The sequence below is a fragment of the Pelophylax lessonae genome, assembly GCF_965119305.1.
Source record: "Pelophylax lessonae genome assembly, chromosome: 2".
In the NCBI taxonomy this organism is placed as follows: domain Eukaryota; kingdom Metazoa; phylum Chordata; class Amphibia; order Anura; family Ranidae; genus Pelophylax; species Pelophylax lessonae.
The window spans coordinates 539548704-539568986 of NC_138769.1; the positions used below are offsets into that span (position 1 = coordinate 539548704).

At 42.4% G+C, this 20283-nt stretch overlaps 1 protein-coding gene across 1 annotated transcript in view; it reads right to left on the bottom strand.

The window, feature by feature from the left end:
- The window catches only part of VWA8 (von Willebrand factor A domain containing 8), a 668510-nt gene that overhangs the window by 73446 nt on the left and 574781 nt on the right, over positions 1 to 20283 (bottom strand). Inside the window, exon 39 of the mRNA XM_082247613.1 lies at positions 13123 to 13231. Coding sequence (XP_082103739.1) covers positions 13123 to 13231 — 109 coding nt within the window. The remainder of the gene's footprint in view (positions 1 to 13122; positions 13232 to 20283) is intronic.

The window sequence follows — 20283 nt, forward strand, 5'->3', positions numbered from 1 at the left end:
AGTCCAGGCATGTGGGTGGATCCCAACTTAATTGTCGTGATTTTGCTAGAGCCTGGACATTTGCTGAAAACGGGTTAGAGACGTGCAGAATGAACTGCACTCCAGTGATCCACAGGAGAAGTAGAGTCAAAGGAGCTTTGGCTGTACTTCTCTTTTCAAGTATATATAAACCCTCACCATGTAAAACAACAAATTTGGTTTGAAATAGAAATTAAAGGCAAAACATTTGTGTGTATATACAGTATCTCACAAAAGTGAGCACACTCCTCACATTTTTGTAAATATTTTATTATACCTTTTCATGTGACAACACTGAAGAAATGACACTTTGCTACAATGTAAAGTAGTGAGTGTACAGCTTGTATAACAGTGTAAATTTGCTGTCCCCTCAAAATAACTCAACACACAGCCATTAATGTCTAAACCGTTGGCAACAGAAATGAGTACACCCCTAAGTTATAATGTCCAAATTGGGCCCAAAGTACCAATATTTTGTGTGGCCACCATTTTTTTCCAGCACTGCTTAACCCTTCTTGGGTATGGAGTTCACGAGAGCTTCACAGGTTGCCACTGGAATCCTCTTCCACTCCTCCATGATGACATCACTGGGGAGGAGGATGTTAGAGACCTTGCAATCCTCCACCTTCCATTTGAAGATGCCCCACAGATGCTCAATAGAGTTTAGGTCTGGAGACATGCTTGGCCAGTTCGTCACTTTAACCCTCATCTTCCTTAGCAAGGCAGTGGTAATCTTGGAGGTGTGTTTGTTGTCGTTATTATGTTGGAATACTGCCCCGTGGCCCAATCTCTGAAGGGAGGGGATCATGCTCTGCTTCAGTATGTCACAGTACATGTTGACATTCATGGTTCCCTCAATGAACTGTAGCTCCCCAGTGCTGGCAGCACTCATGCAGCCCCACACCATGACACTCCCACCACCATGCTTGACTGTAGGCAAGACACACTCGTCTTTGTACTCCTCACCTGGTTTCCACCACACACACTTGACACCATCTGAAACAAATAAGTTTGTCTTGGTCTCATCAGACAACAGGAAATGGTTCCAGTAATCCATATCCTAATGCCTCGTACACACGTACTGATCGTCGCCCGAACGATCGGCCGTCTTTTGTCCAGGGCTGTCGTGTCTGTTGAAAACTGCAAAAGACTTCACACGAATTTTGTCGGCCAACAACAGCCGACTGCAGAAGTGATGTCATGTGATGGTTAACTTTCCGTGTGTTTTTTCTTTTCTGAGCATGCCCAGTCTTGCAAATCTGCTGATTATCGGCCGAATTCTGTACTGACTGGCGAACAATCGGCCGTTCTGGTGTTGGCCAACAAAAATTTTAATGCCTACACGACAGATTCTTTTCGGCCGAAAGTGCGCTGTCGGCTGTCGGAAGCATCATACTAACAAGCCTACAATCGGCCGATCGGTCGTCAGCCGAATATTTACGGCCGACAATCGGTACGTGTGTACGGGCCTTTAGTCTGCTTGTCTTGAGCAAACTGTTTGCGGGCTTTCTCATGCATTATCTTTGGAAGAGGCTTCCTTCTGGGACGACAGCCATGCAGACCAATTTGATGCAGTATGCAGCGTATGGTCTGAGCACTGACAAGCTGACCCTCACCCCTTCAACCTCTGCAGCAATGCTGGCAGCACTCATACGTCTATTTCCCAAAGACAACCTTTGCATATGACGCTGAGCACATGCACTCAACTTCTTTGGTCAACCATGGCGAGGCCTGTTCTGAGTGGAACCTGTCCTGTTAAAACACTGTATGCATTTTGATGTAGATCAACAATTCTTTTTTCAGATCCTCAGAGAGTTTTTTGCCATGAGGTGCCATGTTGAACTTCCAGTGACCAGTATCAGGGAGTGAAAGCGATAACACCAAATTTAACACACTTGCTCCCCCTTCACACCTGAGACCTTGTAACACCAACAAGTCACATGACACCAGGGAGGGAAAATGGCTTGTTGGGTCCAATTTAGACACTGTCACTTAGGGGTGTACTCACTTTTATTGCCAGCGGTTTAGACATTATTGGCTGTGTGTTGAGTTATTTTGAAGGGACAGCAAATTGACACTGTTATACAAGCTGTACACTTACTAAGTTTCATTGTAGCAAAGTGTTTTTTCTTCAGTGTTGTCACATAAAAAGATATAATAAAATATTTACAAAAATGTGAGGGGTGTACACACTTTTGTGTATATGTACAAAAAAAAAAATAATAAAAACAAATTAAGACATATAAGAAAGAATACAAGTTGCAGGAAGTACACTACAGCTACTTACATCTATTACTGCTTATTGTCCGACCAAAAATGTATGTGTGCACAAACCCTTTGCTGTTGAAGGCAGAATATGATATATAAAAACTAGAGAAATAAAACCAGTAAGGCTAGAAACATATATTTTAGAAGAATACCACCTGACTGGCAAACATTTTATAAACTGCAGGATGTGTTTATAGGGTAGCATGCAAGCATGAATAACAGAAAAATACCAAGCAGGATGATCTATGAGTTCATAACACTTGGTAGATCATCCAGGCTTGATAACCACATTGCAAGCAGCTGTTTCCCAATGAATCCCTGAAAATGAAGGCAATGACCCAGTAGAAAGGTTACCCTTGTGAGGGATCATTAAAATAAAAGCATTCCTAGAGTCATGTCTTACATAATAGACATGATCACATGACAGGCCTGGGATCTTCCACTACAGGCTAGCGCCCTTGCCTCAAGCTGCACTCTACACAGGTGTGAGACTTGACTTGTGAAGACCCAGGATTAAGAGTTGTAATGCTGGTAAAGATCAGAGACATCAGAAATGTGAAAGGCAATGGAAAAGTAAGAATGAATCTTCAGTGTCGCACAGACATGACAGCAAACCAGCATTGGTAGAGGAAATATGAGCAAAACAATGTGCAAAATACATGCTAATTGAATAATGAAAGTGTTCTGAGGGAAAGGAAAATAACTGTTGTTTTATAATATGTCAAAACAATGTGTGAGGTATTGATATATTCGTTTTGAAATGTCTCATTTATAATAAATAACAGTTGGAATGTTTGGAAAAAAAAATAAGCATTACAATTTTTTACAGGAAATGAATCTACTATGTTTTGCAAAGATCTTGAAAATATGATTTGTGTTTAGTGTGTAAAGTAGTGCAATACTTACTAGTGATCGACCGATATCGGCTTTTCGTTGCCGATACCGATATTTTGGTGATCGCAAATGGGTATCGGCCGATATTGGCCGATATTTTTGTACATTTAATATTTTGCAAAATAAACACAAATTTCGACACAAATCTGTTACTGAACATGTAAATCTTTATTTATTAACATTTTTAACATCAATGGCTTGTTCTTCACACCTTAACTGCATGAAAACTGATAGGAAAACTTCAATTACATAGTTACATAGTTAGTCAGGTTGAAAAAGGACACAAGTCCATCTGGTTCAACCAAAAAAAAAAAAACAGTATTGAAAACCCAACCATACAATCCCATATACACAATCCTATACCCGCAGTTGATCCAGAGGAAGACGAAAAAACCCAGCAAAGCATGATCCAATTTGCTACAGCAGGGGAAAAAAATTCCTTCCTGATCCCCCGAGAGGCAATCAGATATTCCCTGGATCAAGTTTGCCTAAAAAAAAATTTTTAGTACCCACTTACTGTATATTAAGTACACCCAGGAAAGAATCCAGACCTTTTTTAAAGCAATCTAGTGAGCTAGCCAGAACCACCTCTGGAGGCTATTCCACATTTTCACAGCTCTTACGGTGAAGAAACCCTTCCATATTTGGAGATGAAATCTCTTTTGCTCTAGACGTAAAGAGTGCCCCCTTGTCCTCTGTGTTGACCTTAAAGTAAACAACTCAACACCAAGTTCACTATATGGACCCCTTATGTATTTATACGGTTAGGTCCATAAATGTTGGGACATCTACACAATTCTAATCTTTTTGGCTGTATACACCACCACAATGGATTTGAAATGAAACAAACAAGATGTGCATTAACTGTAGACTTTCAGCTTTAATTTGAGGGTATTTACATCCAAACCATGTGAACGGTGTAGGAATTACAACAGTTTGTTTATGTGCCTCACACTTTTTAAGGGACCAAAAGTAATGGGACAGATTAACAATCATAAACATAACTTTTACTTTTTAATACTTGGTTGCAAATCCTTTGCAGTCAATTACAGCCTGAAGTCTGGAACGCATAGACATCACCAGACGCTGGATTTCAACCCTGGTAAAGCTCTGCCAGGCCTCTACTGCAACTGTCTTCAGTTCCTGCTTGTTCTTGGGGCATTTTCCCTTCAGTTTTGTCTTCAGCAAGTAAAATGCATGCTCAATCGGATTCAGGTTAGGTGATTGACTTGGCCATTGCATAACATTCCACTTCTTTCCTTTAAAAAAATCTTTGGTTGCTTTCGCAGTATGCTTTGGGTCATTGTCCATCTGCACTGTGAAGCACCGTCCAATGAGTTCTGAAGCATTTGGCTGAATATGAGCACATAATATTGAAACACTTCAGAATTCATCCTGCTGCTTTTGTCAGCAGTCACATCATCAATAAATACAAGAGAACCAGTTCCATTGGAAGCCATACATGCCCACGCCATGACACTACCAACACCATGCTTCACTGATGAGGTGGTATGCTTTGGATCATGAGCAGTTCCTTTCCTTCTCCATACTCTTGTCTTCCCATCACCCTGGTACAAGTTGATCTTGGTCTCATCTGTCCATAGGATGTTGTTCCAGAACTGTGAAGGCTTTTTTAGATGTTGTTTGGCAAACTCTAATCTGACCTTCCTGTTTTTGAGGCTCACCAATGGTTTACATCTTGTTGTGAACCCTCTGTATTCACTCTGGTGAAGTCTTCTCTTGATTGTTGACTTTGACACACATACACCTACCTCCTGGAGAGTGTTCTTGATCTGGCCAACTGTTGTGAAGGGTGTTTTCTTCACTAGGGAAAGAATTCTTCGGTCATCCACCACAGTTGTTTTCCGTGGTCTTCCGAGTCTTTTGGTGTTGCTGAGCTCACCGATGCCTTCTTTCTTTTTAAGGATGTTCCAAACAGTTGATTTGGCCACACCTAATGTTTTTGCTATCTCTCTGATGGGTTTGTTTTGTTTTTTCAGCCTAATGATGGCTTGCTTCACTGATAGTGACAGCTCTTTGGATCCTATATTGAGAGTTGACAGCAACAGATTCCAAATGCAAATAGCACACTTGAAATTATCTCTGGACCTTTTATCTGCTCCTTGTAAATGGCATAATGAGGGAATAAGACACACCTGGCCATGGAACAGCTGAGCAGCCAATTGTCCCATTATTTTTGGTCCCTTAAAAAGTGGGAGGCACATATACAAACTGTTGTTATTCCTACACCTTTCACCCGATTTGAATATAAATACCCTCAAATTAAAACTGAAAGTCTGCAGTTAAAGCACATCTTGTTTGTTTCATTTCAAATCCATTGTGGTGGTGTATAGCAGTGGTCCTCAACCCTGGCCTACAGGGCCCACTAACAGGCCAGGTTTGCAAGATAACTGAAATACATCCCAGGTGATATCATTTGCTACTCAGTGATTGCAGTACTCTAGTCTGCATCTCCCCAAGGTAATACTTAAAATCTGGCCTGTTAGTGGGCCCTGAGGACCACTGGTGTATAGAGCCAAAAAGATTAGAACTGTGTCAGTGTCCCAATATTTATGGACCTGACTGTACATGTTGATCATATCCCATAATCTCCTTTTCTCAAGAGAGAATAAATTCAGTTCCTCTAATCTTTTCTCATAGCTGAGCTCCTCCATGCCTCTTATCAGTTTGGTTGCCCTTCTCTGCACTTTCTCCAGTTCCCTGATATCCTTTTTAACCACTTACCGCAAAGTGACGTAGGGGTACGTCGGCTGACTTTGCGGTGTTATACCGGGGTGATGCCTCTAGGCATCACCCCGGTACCGTTGTTTAGAGCCGGCGGTCGGCTTTCCGCCCCCCCCGTTCCGCGGCTTTGCCTGGGTCTCCCGTCCCACCGGGAGACCCGAGCACCCAGCTGGCATGTCCGCCAGGCTGGATGGAGCCCGATCAAAGCCGGAAGCGGCTTCGATCGGATTTCCGATGACGTAACCCGGAGGCGGCGTACACGACGTCATGTCCGGGTTACTCTGCTGCTAAAGGCGGCAAATTAAAAAAACGAGTGTATTCAAAAATGCAGTTTGCGGCGTTTTGAATGCATGGAAGTGTAGTGGAGGGGTCTAGGGTCTTTTAGACCCTCGATCTCTCCATAAAGAGTACCTGTCACTGCATATTGCTGTCAAAAGGGATGTTTACATTGCTTGTGACAGCAATAAAAGTGATCAGATTTTTTTTTTTTTAAAAAACCTGTGATAAAGTTAAAAAAAAATAAAATAAATAGGAAAAAAAAATAATTTTAGCCGCCCCCGCCGCTGTTAGCTTGCGCACGAAAGAAAACACATATGGAAGTCGAGCCGCAAATTAAATCGCTGTTCAAACCACACATGTGAGGTGTCGCCGCAATCGCTAGAGAGTGAACAATAATTTTTAAAAAAGAGCTACACTCTAACTCTAAACTGGTAACCGTTAAACATTTTTTAATGCGTCGCCTATTGAGATTTCTATTGACCGTAGTTTGTCGCCATCCCACGGGTGTGCGCAATTTTAAATCGTAACATGTTGGGTATCTATTTACTCGACGTGACATAATCTTTCACAATATACAAAAAAAATGGGCTAACTTTACTGGTTAGTTTTTTTTAAATGCAGTGAAATGTGATTTTTTGTAATTTTTCCAAAAAAAAAAAATGGTATTTTAAAGACCGCCATTTTATTCTCCAGAGTCTTTGCTAAAAAAATATATATAATGTTTGGGGGTTCTAAGTAGTTTTCTAGGAAAAAATACTAATTTTAACTTGTAAACAAAAAGTGTCCGAAATAGGCCTGGGGCTTAAGTGGTTAAGAACTGGTGCCCAAAACTGAACTGCATATTCCAGATGAGGTCTTACCAATGATTTGTACAGGGGCAAAATTATATCTCGCTCTCTGGAGTCCATGCCTCTGTTAATACAAGGATGCAATGCAAAGGCAGAAGTGATTTCGATGGCCGTGGCCACAGAGGGGGGAGGAGGAAGTACAATAAAAAATGCCCTGAAAATAAGGTAAGGGACCCCTGAAAGAAAATGCCCAATTGTTGATCAGCATAGCAAGCACTCCAGGAATCCCTAAAATTGCAAAATAGGCCGGAACTCCGCTTTAAGCTTATGATCTACCAGAACACCCAGATCCTTCTATGGAATCCCACAGTTCTACTCCACCTAGTATGTATGATACATGCATATTCATAGCCCCAAAGTGCATAACTTTACATTTATCAACATTAAACCTCATTTGCCATATAGTTGCGCAAAGAAACAGTGCATTGAGATCAGCTTATAAGTTGGAGACATCCTGTAAGGAAGTTATTCCACTGCAAAGCTTGGTGTCATCTGCAAAAACTGAAATTGTACTTTTAATCCCAGACCTTTTATCATTTATAAAGATATTAAAAAGTAAGGGTCCCAACACTGAACCTTGGGGTACACCACTGATAACCTTAGACCATTCAGAGTAAGAATCATTAACCACTACTCTCTGAATTCTATCTTTTAGCCAATTTTCTATCCAATTACAAACCGATCTTTCCAAGCCTGTAGACTTTATCTTACACATTAGCCGTGTGTGGAGAACTGTGTCAAACGCTTTTGCAAAATCCAAGTATACTATGTCCACAGCCACCCCTCTGTCCAAGGTTTTACTTACCTCCTCATAAAAAGAAATCGTTTGTTTGACAACTTCTGTCTTTCATGAATCCATGCTGTCTGTTGCTTAAAATATTTTTTTCCAGCAAGAACTCATCTCAGGGACATTTAGTTTCACATCATCTGATTGAGCACTCACTGCAATAATTTTAAATCACTACTGCAGTGCAGTCAGTGCAAAACTGCTAGAAAAAAAGCTAGGCAACAGCTAGATAGTGGATTGGACTGGAGTCAGTGGACTACCGCTGCAGTAGGGCACTCACAGCAACTACTGCAGTCAGTGCAATACTGCTAGAAAAAAAGCTAGGCAACAGCTACACAGTGGATTGGACTGGAGACAGTGGACTACCGCTGCAGCAGGGCACTCAACGCAAATACTGCAGTCAGTGCAATACTGCTAGAAAAAAAAAAGCTAGGCAACAGCTACAAGTACACAGTGGATTGGACTGGAGTCAGTGGACAACAGCTGCAGTAGGGCACTCACTCACTGCAATAATTTTAAATCACTACTGCAGTGACTGCAGTAGTGATTTAAAATTATTACAGCAGTGAGTGGCGCACTACTGCAGCAGTAGTCCACTGACTCCAATCCACTGTCTAGCTTTTTTTCTAGCACTTTTGCACTGACTGCAGCGCATGAACATGGCATCTATTTGACCACAATTAATTTTCTAATCTGTCTGTTGTCTTTTTGGACATTTTTCTCCTGCATCCTGCTCTTCCACATCAGAAACCTTCTCTTCTTGACTTTTCTTTTCGTCAGGAACCTCCTGCACTTTCTCTGGAATATCTTCTGTCAACCATTGTTTTGCCTTGGCCAATACATCATCAGAAGTGAAAGGATGGTTCTTGAATCGAGGATCCAAAAGACTTGCAAGCACAACATTTTTATTCTCCTCATGCTTTTCAAAACGTTTGGCGAGGCTGTCCCTCATGGCCTGCCTATATGCTTTAATGCCACGTGTGTTGGGTCCTTCATTCTGTTGAAGAATCTTCAGCTCTCTCACACATGGGATGACAGAGGACACAGATGAGTTGTAATGACTCACCTCTAGTGTCACTTCCTCAATGGGTAGGAGGGTCTCAATGATGTTGGCTACTATGTCCCACTGATCAGCAGTAGGACAAGGATGTCCTCCAAGTCCATATTCACCAGAATATATGGTGAGAGCTTGCTTCTGCTCCAGCATCCTTTGCAACATGTGTAGCGTTGAGTTCCATCGTGTTGGAACAACCTGTATCAAGTTGTTTTTGGGTAGGCCAAGGTCTTCCTGAATGCTCCTCATTTGCTGCTTGGCAAGAATAGAATGGTGGAAATGGCCTGCGCACTTCATCAGCATGCTAATAATGTCAAGCAAAGCTTTCTGGTTTGACAGACCATCATTTACCACAAGTTGGAGGGTGTGTGCCATGCAACTGAGATCTGACACTTCAGCAAATCTCATACCTTTAACCATGTTCGCTCCGCTGTCTCGCAGCACAAGCATCACTCGGTCTTTGGTGATTCCCCATTCTTCTAGCATGCCTAGAAACATTTCTCTAATGTACTCCCCAGTGTGGGATCCTTGCATTACTTTTGTATTCAACACCAAATGCCTACTTGTCCATCCACTGTCAATGAAGCGGCATGTAAAACTCATTAGTGATTCTGTTTGTCCTGACCAGCAGTCAGTCGTGAATGAGAGTGAGTTGCCAGCATTCTCTGGTTGCAGCATAGCCTTTACTTTCTCAATGACCTTTTGGTGAATCTTTTCCAGCATTTCAGTTTTATAAAATTTGTCACTCTTCAGTGTGTACCTTGGCTCAAGTATAGACATCAAGCGCTTAAATCCAGAATCAGACACTATTGTAAATGGCTGGTTATCAGTGAACATCATCTCTGTGATTACTCTGTCCAGCAGTTGGGATCTTCCATCCGATTTTAGCCACCTGTTTTTTTCTGAAACATATCTGTTATTGTTGCCTGGGATAGTGATGTTTCACCTTGTGATTCATTTTGTTTTTTCTGTGCTGCATGATACAATTCATCATGATGAACTATTAGATGGGCCCAAAGATTAGACATATTTTTTGTTTTTGCAGTTATTGATCTCATGCTTACAATGTTTTTGCAAGTTTTTCACAGTGCTGCTGATTTTCCTGGAGATGGAGAAGAGAAATAGTCCCAGACCACACTTTTAACTTTTCTATCTCCATCCATCTCCATTGAAACTTGAAAGACACTAATGAATATATAGGCTTAAAAAAATGTCTGGCTGGCACCCTGTGGCGATGAGTGGCTGGCACCCTTTGGTGGGTGGCTGGCTGACACCCTTTGGTGGGTGGATGGCTGGAACCCTTTGGTGGCTGGTTGGTACACTTTGGTGGCTGGCTGGCACCCTTTGGTGGCTGGCTGTCACCTTGTGGTGGGTGGCTGGCACTCTGTGGTGGGTGGCTGACTGGCACCCTTTGGTGGCTGGCTGGCACCCTGTGGTGGGTGGCTGGCTGGCTGGCACCCTTTGGTGGCTGGCACCCTGTGGTGGCTGGCTGGCTGCCTGTGGTGGCTGGCTGGCACCCTGTGGTGGCTGGCTGACTGGCTGGCACCCTTTGGTGGGTGGCTGGCACCCTTTGGTGGCTGGCTGGCACCCTGTGGAGGGTGGCTGGCACCCTGTGGTGGCTGGCTGGCACCCTTTGTTGCTGGCTGGCACCCTGTGGTGTGTGGGTGGCTGGCTGGCACCCTTTGGTGGCTGGCTGGCACCCTGTATGATGGGTGGCTGGCAGGTACAGGCCCAGGGCCTGTGGCTGGCACAGTCAGGCAGGGCCTGTGGCTGGCTAGCTGGTACAGGCCTGTGGGTGTGTGGGACTGGGTGGCTGACTGGCACCAGGCAGCTGTGGGTGGGTGGCCGCGGCGGCTGTGTTACACAATGTGCACTGTGTCTATGACTGGTCACTGTACTGTGATTTGATAAGAACTTAAGAAATCACTCACTGTCCCAACTGTGCAATGCATGCAGAGACTGTGCGGCAGGTGTGAAATACACTGTTTGCACACATGTGAGACTCCAAACGAGGCTTGGGGAGGAGGCCTAAGAAGGCCGCAGAAGCTGTCCCAGACTCCCAGTGCGCGGAGGCGCGTGGCGCAACATACGCAATGACGTCACGGCAAAATCGCTAACCGCCAGGGCCGATTCCGATATATCGGGGAAAGTGCATATTGGCCCCCAATATATCAGTGTTGCTGATAATCGGTCAACCTCTAATACTTACCTTATTCCTCACTTTTACAGCTTTCGTACCCGCCATACAACTGGTCCCTTGAAATGCTCCTCTTCACCAGTCTTTCAGCCATGGCATGTTTGGTTTCATTACAAATATTTAAAACCATTGGTCATGCATTGTGATGTTAAGGGCCCACTCACATACAGTGCCTTGAAAAAGTATTCATACCCTTTGAAATTTTCCACATTTTGTCATATTACAAACAAAAATGTAAATGGTGTGTTGACGATGATATGCAGTGTTAGTTTTCTGCCACACATAACATTTTGCTTTTAGTCCAAAAAGTTAAATTTTGGCCTCATCTGACCAGAGCACCTTCTTCCACGTTTGCTGTGTCCCCCACATGGCTTCTTACAAACGGGACTTCTTATGGCTTTCTTCTTGCCACTCTTCCATAAAGGTAAGATTTGTGGAGTGCATGACTAATAATTGTCCTGTGGACAGATTCTCCCACCTGAGCTGTGGATCTCTGCAGCTCCTCCAGAGTTACCTTGGGCCTTTAGGCTGCTTCTCGGATTAATGTCCTCCTTGCCCGGCTTGTCCGTTTAGGTGGACGGCCATGTCTTGGTAGGTTTGCGGTTGTGCCATTTTCGGATGAGGTATTGAACAGTGCTCGGTGAGATGTTCAAAGCTTGGGATATTTTTTATAACCTAACCTTTAAACTTCTCAACAACTTTAACCCTCACCTGTTTGGTGTGTTCCTTGGCCTTTATGATGCTGTTTGTTCACTTAGGATCTCTAACAAATCTCTGAGGGCTTCACAGAACAGCTGAACCTATACTGAGATTAAATTACACACAGATGGACTCTATTTAATAAATAAGTGACTTCTGAGGGCAATTGGTTCCACTAGATTTTATCAGAGTAAAGGGGGCTGAATACAAATGCACGCCACAGTTGTCAGATATTTATTTGTAAAAAATGTGGAAACCATTTATCATTTTCTTCCCACTTCACAATTATGTGCCACTTTGTGGTGGTCTATCACATAAAATCCCAATAAAATACGTTTACATTTTTGGTTCTAACATGACAAAATGTGAAAAATCTCAAGGGGTATGAATACTTTTTCAAGGCACTGTAATAGGGGAGGAGGGAAGCGACCAACAAAGCCAGGAATAAGGTAAGTATTCATCTACTCTACCACTCGACTATACTAGCTTATAATCCTTTATATCTGGGGGGGGGGGGGGATGTGATATTAATTTACTGCTGACTACGGTTAAGTTAAATAAAAAATCCGTAACTGGTTTACACTGGATTTCTGGGCAACACCACTGAACAAAAAACTGATATTACAGAAAGGTTCTTGGTCTCATTTTAGGTAATTTCTCTAACTGAGATCTGAAAAAGTGGTTGAAACCTGTTACACTTAGCTAAGAAATCTAGCATTCACGTCTTTATGCAAACTATTTTTTTTTAACTAAAGAGATTATTGGTACATTATGGTACATTAGAGACTTTATTAAATAACAACACTGATAAAGTTCACTACCACTAAGCTCCCTGCGGATCACTGTGGAACACTATTATTGCCAATATATCTGTACAAGTAGCAGCCTGCAGACATACAGTATGTACAACCCATAATCTATTTTCTACTATTGCAAAATGTCAGAGTTAGTAGAAGTGAAAAGATTTGACAAAGTAAAAAGTTACTACAAGCCCAACAAGGTTGTATTAGAAGAAGCGCAGTGCCGCATATAGTTGGGGCATGTCAGCTGGGCTTCATCAAAGTTACACTGTACTCAAGATGGCACTTCGATTTCAGCTTGAGATAATGCTGAAAGGGCATGATACCAAAACAGTTAAAAATAGGCACAATAATATCTCTTGCCCTGTTTCCAACTGCATTTACATTGTAATGTTGCTGATTACTGTAATATTGTAGTGAGTTCTCACTATAGAAACATTCTTTACAATTATACACAGCACACTTTGGAATGATTTATAAATAATAAATTCTAAAATCTTTTTGACGCATTTAACATTATATATAACACTAACCAGTTCCACCAGCCCATGTATTTCCACCAACATGGGGCATGTTATGGGGATCCAACTTTCCATGCTTTGGTGAACTCACATCCAAACCGCTCTCTCGCTGCACCGTGATCTAAAAAAGAGAGAAAATGCAAGGCAACTTGAGTCATTTGTGGCTTAAAGTGTTTGTAAATCCCTCTTTTTTTTTAGAATATCAAACATGTTATACTCACCTACTCAGCCCCAATCCTCCTCTTTTTGGGTCCCCTGCCGCCACTCCTGGCTCCTCATTGAGTGTCCACCATAGCACGCCGCTTGCTATGGGCACTTGTGCGGGGTCACTCCTGAGCCAGCTCTGTGTGTCCATAGACACACACATAGCGTTGCTTAGCCCCGCCACCTGCTCCCTCCTCACCGGCTGTGATTGACAGCAGTGGGAGCAAATGACTCTTGGCGCTGTGTCTGAGCCTATAAGAAAAGAGGAAGTCAAGAGAACCGCTGCTCTCTTGCACATTGCTGCATTGAGACTGGACTTAGTTAAGTATAAGGGGGAGCTGCACTCATGGTTTTTTGTTTTTACGCTAATGCTTAGGATGCGTTAAGGTGAAAAACCTTCAGCCTTTAGAACCACTTTAAGATGTCCTGCACTATAATGAAATATATCCCCAAGTAGAGTATAGTATTGTACAATAAGTACCATCCATGCCTAAGGTGACAAAATGTTTTTTTTTTTTTTTGTCAAACTGGGAAGAAAAAAATGTCTTGTGTGCATCCATACACCAATAGCTATCATTTGCTCTGATCAGATTTTATCCTTCTGTTGTGAAAATCTGATTTAAAAGCAGCTTTGCCTCTTGCTTTTTCAAATAATCTTTGATGGAAATGCCCATATGACCACTTCTGTTCAGCTATATCTGTACTACTTGTGTGTCGACATTTCTCATTTGTTAAATACTGTGATAACACATGTTTTTAATGAGTTAGCGTTATCTGTAAAATAATGACTAAATTGCTATTTTTATAGCTCTGTACTGAGAAACATCGAAGTAAAGTTAGGCAATTTGAAAGGTGTTACTTATGGTGGCACGCTTACAGAGATTACCACCATGATGTTTTACAGTAATTTAGTCTATTATATCTTTAGCCAACTGTTTAAATTCAACCAAAATTGATTGAATCTAGGGGAGGCTACATTCTAAATGGTGTTTTCAAAGATAGTTGTTACTCAGAAAATGCAATCTCTTTGCACTAAAAATTGCATTCCTTGCTTCTTTTACAGTATGTCACTAGGCTAGAAGCTGCATTCCTCATAGATCATATGCGCTTCCAGAAAGTGATGATACTTCTTCAGATTTCATTAAGGAACAGACTTTACCAGATTGCCTCCTGAGATAATATAATCAGATTAAAAATACAACAGTGAAATTCCCCCTTAGATTTGATGTGGATGAAAAATCTAACCTCTAAGGCTCCATTCACACCTGGGCGTTTTTGAGCGTTTTTCAGCTCCAAAAACGCTCAAAAAAAACATTCCAAAAAGCCCAACAAGTAAAACCCCATTCATTTAAATGGTCCCTGTTTACATCTGAGCATTTTAATGCCTGAAGCAAAACGCCTGTTGCTGAAAAAAGTACATGAGCTTCTTTTTGGGCTGTTTACCAGCGTTTTTGATAGATGTCAATGCCTGCCTCCAAAAACGCCTGAAAATCATGGTAAAATCACGGTAAAAAATGCACGAAAACGCTACGCTCAAGTGTGAATGCAGCCTTAATGTCTCTTTAATAGAAAATTCAGGCCATAAACATACAGACTGATATTGGCTGTGCATGTCTATACAGTGAACAAACACCACTCGATACAGATTCCTTCCCGGACGGACAACAGTGTTAAACTATAAAAATCACACCCAGCCAATCCTACAATATGTCAAATAAATTACTTTTCACTGTCAGCCAAATGGATTGTGTCCTATCTGATTGGCTTAAAGCGGTTGTAAACCCTTTTGAAAAAAAAAAAAAAAAAAAAACTGCAAGACAAAGGCATAATGGGCTAGTATGCATCGCATACTAGCCCATTATGTGTAACTTACCTTAGAACGAAGCCCCGACACGGACCCCCGGACATCGCTGCGGGCGCTGCCATGATCCCTCGCCGTCTCTTCCGGGTTCGGCGGCTCCGGCGCGGTGATTGGCCGGAAGAGACGGCTCTGGCGCGATGATTGGCATGCACGCGGGAGTGATTTTCCGGCAAGCTCCCGGCAAGTTAATTGAAGGTCCCCCCAGACCTTCAGAGCGCATGCGCCGCTCACGAGAGCGGCTGCATGCACTGTAAATATCTCCTAAACCATGCCGGTTTAGGAGATATTATTTGTACCTACAGGTAAGCCTTATCATAGGCTTACCTGTAGGTAAAAGTGTCAAAAAGCGGGATACTACCGCTTTAATGCAGTCAAAGGTACCCACACCTGGCTATGAATACCTGTTGAATTCGTGCAATTCAGATTTTTTTGGACAGCTTTTTTAGAGTGAGTGTGTGAGGATAAGATTAGCAGATGAGCAGACAAAAAAGTAATCAGGCCAATAGTCTTTATGTGAACTGAGGCTAATGTTGACATAGATATTAAATGACAGTTTCTCAATCTGGGTGACCAAAATGTCAGGGAGAGAAGCAATAGGACATGTTGGAAAACTTTGCCTGAATGCTGTTGTTTTTCCTAAGCCTACTAACAAATATGTTATGCAATGTGACTTTATATTTTTCTTGAGGAATATCTCTCGTGCAGTGGCAGTAAGTGAGTAATTGGGTGTCGGTGCAATGGCAATGAGTAGGGTATGGCGCATCAGTGTTGTGGCAGTAAGTGGTGTATTGTATGTTGGTCAGTGGGGGTGAGTGGGGTATCACATGTCAATGCAGTGGCAGTGAGTGGGGTATTTTGTACAGTGGCAGCAAGTACAGAAGTCAATGTCAGTGGCAATGACTGCAAAAGAATGTGTTTGTGCAGTGGCAAAGAATGCCTGTGGTGCCACTGTGGTAAGCAAAAGTGCGTATCAGTGCTGAAGCGACATGTGGAGAAGGGTGGCAAATACAGAAGTTAGAGTTGGTGCAGTGGCGACAAGTGCAGAAGTGCACACAGGTGCTGTTGCTCCTAGTGAGGTATTAGGCATTAGTACAGTGGCAGCGAGTGGGATACTGTGGTATGGTGCAGTGGTAGCATAGTATTACATGTCAGTGCTGTGGCAGGGAGTGGGGAACTGCATGGCTGTAAATGGAATATTGTATGTTAGCACAGTAGCAGCACATAAGGTATTGCAAATTGGTGCAGTGATGGTGAGTGGGTAATTGCGCTTCATTGCAGTGTCGGTGAGTGCAATATTGCAGTACTGGTGAGTGGCATATCGTAAAACGGTGCTTGGAGATTAATGAATTATTGTACGTCGGTGCTGTGGCGGCAAGGGGGATATTGCGTATTGGGGTAGTGGCAGTGAGTGAGGTTTTGTACGTCCATGCATAATAAAAGTGCACGTCAGTTTAGTGGCAGTGAGTGGAATATTGTGTGGCATTGAGTGGGAATTGCGCATTGATGCAGAGTGGTATATTGTGGTACAGTTGCAGAGGGTTTACACTGGGGCTCTGCAGCTGTGACCTGTACTATAATCCTAGGCTCTTTTCTCTTTCCGCAACAAGCAGATATTAGATTTCTATTATCATAAAGGCTGTCACCGCCACTATGACATAATGAAAAAAACAACACGGTGGCTCACCACCATTAAACTTATCCACACCAGGGTTTGAGGGTTCCTGTGTGCATCAGGGTATGGCAAAGGCCACAGGAGCTCAGCAAACACTGCATCAGGCGTCAGACAGCCCACACTTTCTCACACTCTACCTCACTGATAGGTGTAGATTCCTTCCTTCTCCTTTTCAGGCCTCCTTTCAGCAGTGGGGTTAACCCTTTCAGGACCAAAGACCCTGTATTCACGGTTGGAGGATCTTTCCCACCCAAAGGTTCTCCAAGTCTCCGAATTCAGGGTCCCATATGAGGTCTTACCAATCCTGAGGGAACTACAAATCAATCCTCTCCTTTCCAACTGGACAACTCTGCAACCCCTCACCCTGCATTAGTGAGAACCCCCGAGTACTCAAAAATGTGTTCACGTAGATCACAACCCAAATATTAGGGACACATTTCTCCCAGTCAGGACCCATCCCAGGCATCCTGTACAATATACAAACATTTTGCCTTGCAGTTCTTTGTTAAACTGAATGGGCTGTTTTACAAGGTAAAGGTTCACATATACTTTACTTGCATGTGTGTGGATATTATTGGAAGGAGTTGGGATATTGTTGACATCTATGGTCTATGTCATTATCTACCGCTGCCACGCATTAATTTTCCAACTACTATAACTACAGAGCAGTATGGAAGACAACTGCAATCTTGACGAAGTCCGGGTGGTAACATCATTGTTTTATTTTCCTTAATTTTTTTAAAATCAAATGATTTGATTGCAAAATTTCAGTATATAAAAAACAAACAGTTATACGCTATTCTATTTACAGGATACAGGATACAGATGCAGTATGTTATATTCAGTAAAGTATTTCACCACAATCCAGCTATCAACAATCAGTGAACAGCAAGTGTTAAAACCACAAAACTTAGCACTTTTAAAAGGCAGAGGGTTTGGGTGAGCAAAAACTCAATAACATTTCCTTTTTACTAAAAAGTAATACATATTCTCTATTATTATTTTCACCATTAAAATTTCATCATAAAACTAAAGAAAAAACTAAAACACAATTTCATTTGCTGTATTCCCCTCTTCCAAAAACCACATCAAGGCAGCCCTTATACTGTATGTCCTTTATGGCAGGTTTATTTAAGGCTGCATTTACACATATGGCTGTCACTGTTGTGATTCTGAAGGCAATCAACGTTCACATCACTTTTCAGAGGCATTTGACAGATGTTATGCACATTTTTCTATTTTGTTTTTACTAAAGAATGCACGGCGCTCATTTATGCACCTGTGTGCATGGGCACATTACAATTATTGGGCTGTATTTTAGCTCAGTAAAAAAAAAAAAAAAGTTGTACTGAGCTTTATCAAGCTGCAGTGTGCAAGAGGCCTTAAGGAGGTAATAATGTATGTTGCCTTCACACCATGTGTTTTATCCCCGTAAATGGCACAGTTGCAATACAGCCTTATTCAGTTGAACGGCGTGTTTGGTGGGCAGTACCAACAGGGGGATAATTCTTGCCGTGGGGAAAGCACCACAGCACATGTACACCCCTGTCCTTTTTACAGCTTCAAGTGGCTGTAAACGATCACTGTAAAACAACCCATTCAGTTTGAAATGGAAAAAGGCAAAACATTTGAGTATAGATTAAAAATAAATAAATTACAAATACCTTTTTACCCTTTTTTAATAAGTGATAACATTCCCATTTGTACTCAGTTGCATAGGAGCTGGGGGGAGGAGATGCAGCAGCACACTAATCTTCCCTGTGAAAGGCTGTGCAGGGGGGGGGGGGGGGGGGCGTGTCAGGACAAGTCTGATCATTAGAGCAGGCTGAGTTCCCAGCAGAGCTACAGAACTGACCATGATGTGTTCTCATGCTTAGTGTGGTCAGTTTTAATAGGAAAGCAGATGGACTGACATGAACACCGGGGATTTCACACAAAGGAAGCAATACAAATAGAACAGGAAACGTTCTCATACAAGTACAGTAAAACCTTGGTTTGAGAGTAACTTGGTTTAAGAGCGCTTTGCAAGACAAGCAAAATTTTCAAATAAATTTTGACTTGGTTTACAAGCGATGTCTTGATATACAAGTAGCCTCAAGTCACAGCTGAGTATAAAAGAGAAGAGAGGCGCCTCTAAGTGTAGCAATATGGTTAAATTTAATGAAGGTACAACATTTAGCAACTCACATGGTTGATGATTGGAACAGGCACATCTAAGTATGCAGGCATCTAGGCTAAAGCTGTCCACATAGACCGTCCTCCGCACCGCCATCTACGTCATCCCTTCCATGCTGCCCCTCGCTTCCAGATCCCTTTACTGCAGGGTGGTCTTCCCGGTCAGGATTACAGACTGGCAGCCGGTGGTGCAGAAGATAGTCCATGTGTTCAGCTTTACCCCAGATGCCTGCATACTTAGATGTGCCTGTTTTATTCATTAACCATGTGAGTTGCTAAATGTTGTACCTTCATTAAATGGAACCATATTGCTACACTTAGAGGCGCCTCTCTTCTCTTTGATACCCTGTAGCTCCTACTGGATTTTGCTTCTAATCCCCTTGTGGAAGGGGCTATTTGTGGATGGACATTTTATGGTTATATAACCTATCGCAATGCTATAATCTTTTTATATGGACTATAAACTGAAGGACTTATGAATAAATGGTTGTGGAACGAATCATCTGAGTTTCCATTATTTCTTATGGGGAAATTTGCTTTGATATAAGAGTGCTTTGGATTACAAGCATGCTTCCGGAACGAATTATGCTCGCAATCCAAGGTTTTACTGTACATGGTACAGCAGGCACATATCAGGAATATGAAATGTTGGGGTGACAAACGCTTTTGGGGAGGGGCGGTTGCCATGTGTTTATCACCCCTAACCGCAAGTGTAAATGTGTCCTTAAAGTGTATGCTATAGAAAAACAAAACACACACATGCACATTTCCCTGTGTTCTATCCCTTCAATCTCTTGCCAGCCATATGTACAACAGCAGGGAGGGTGGGACTTAAAGCCCACATGTGGCACATGCTGGTCCAGGTTCCTGTGCTGAGAGTCCACTCCAAGCACAGTGACTGAGTTGTCACAAACAGCTCTCGGTCTCTGTTTATGATCGGGAGCTGGTGGGACAAGCTCCTAATCATGTGACCACTGTGACAGCCAATCAGTGATCATGTGATCGGCAAGTCCGTCCCGCCTCCTGTTGTCAAGAACCAGTTAACAGGCTGCTTGGAGGGGTTGGAAAGGGGTTAAAGACCCCTCAAATACAGAGAAAAAAGTTGATCTGCTAGAAATGGCCTCCGCTCCTAAGTCTTGTTGCAGATTGTAAACATAGAATACTGGTGTCAGGCATGCCCAGTTTTCTTTTGCTAAACTACTCAGTCTCTTCTATTCTACTATCCTTACAACATATATACTTGTTCTGTAATCCCAAGATA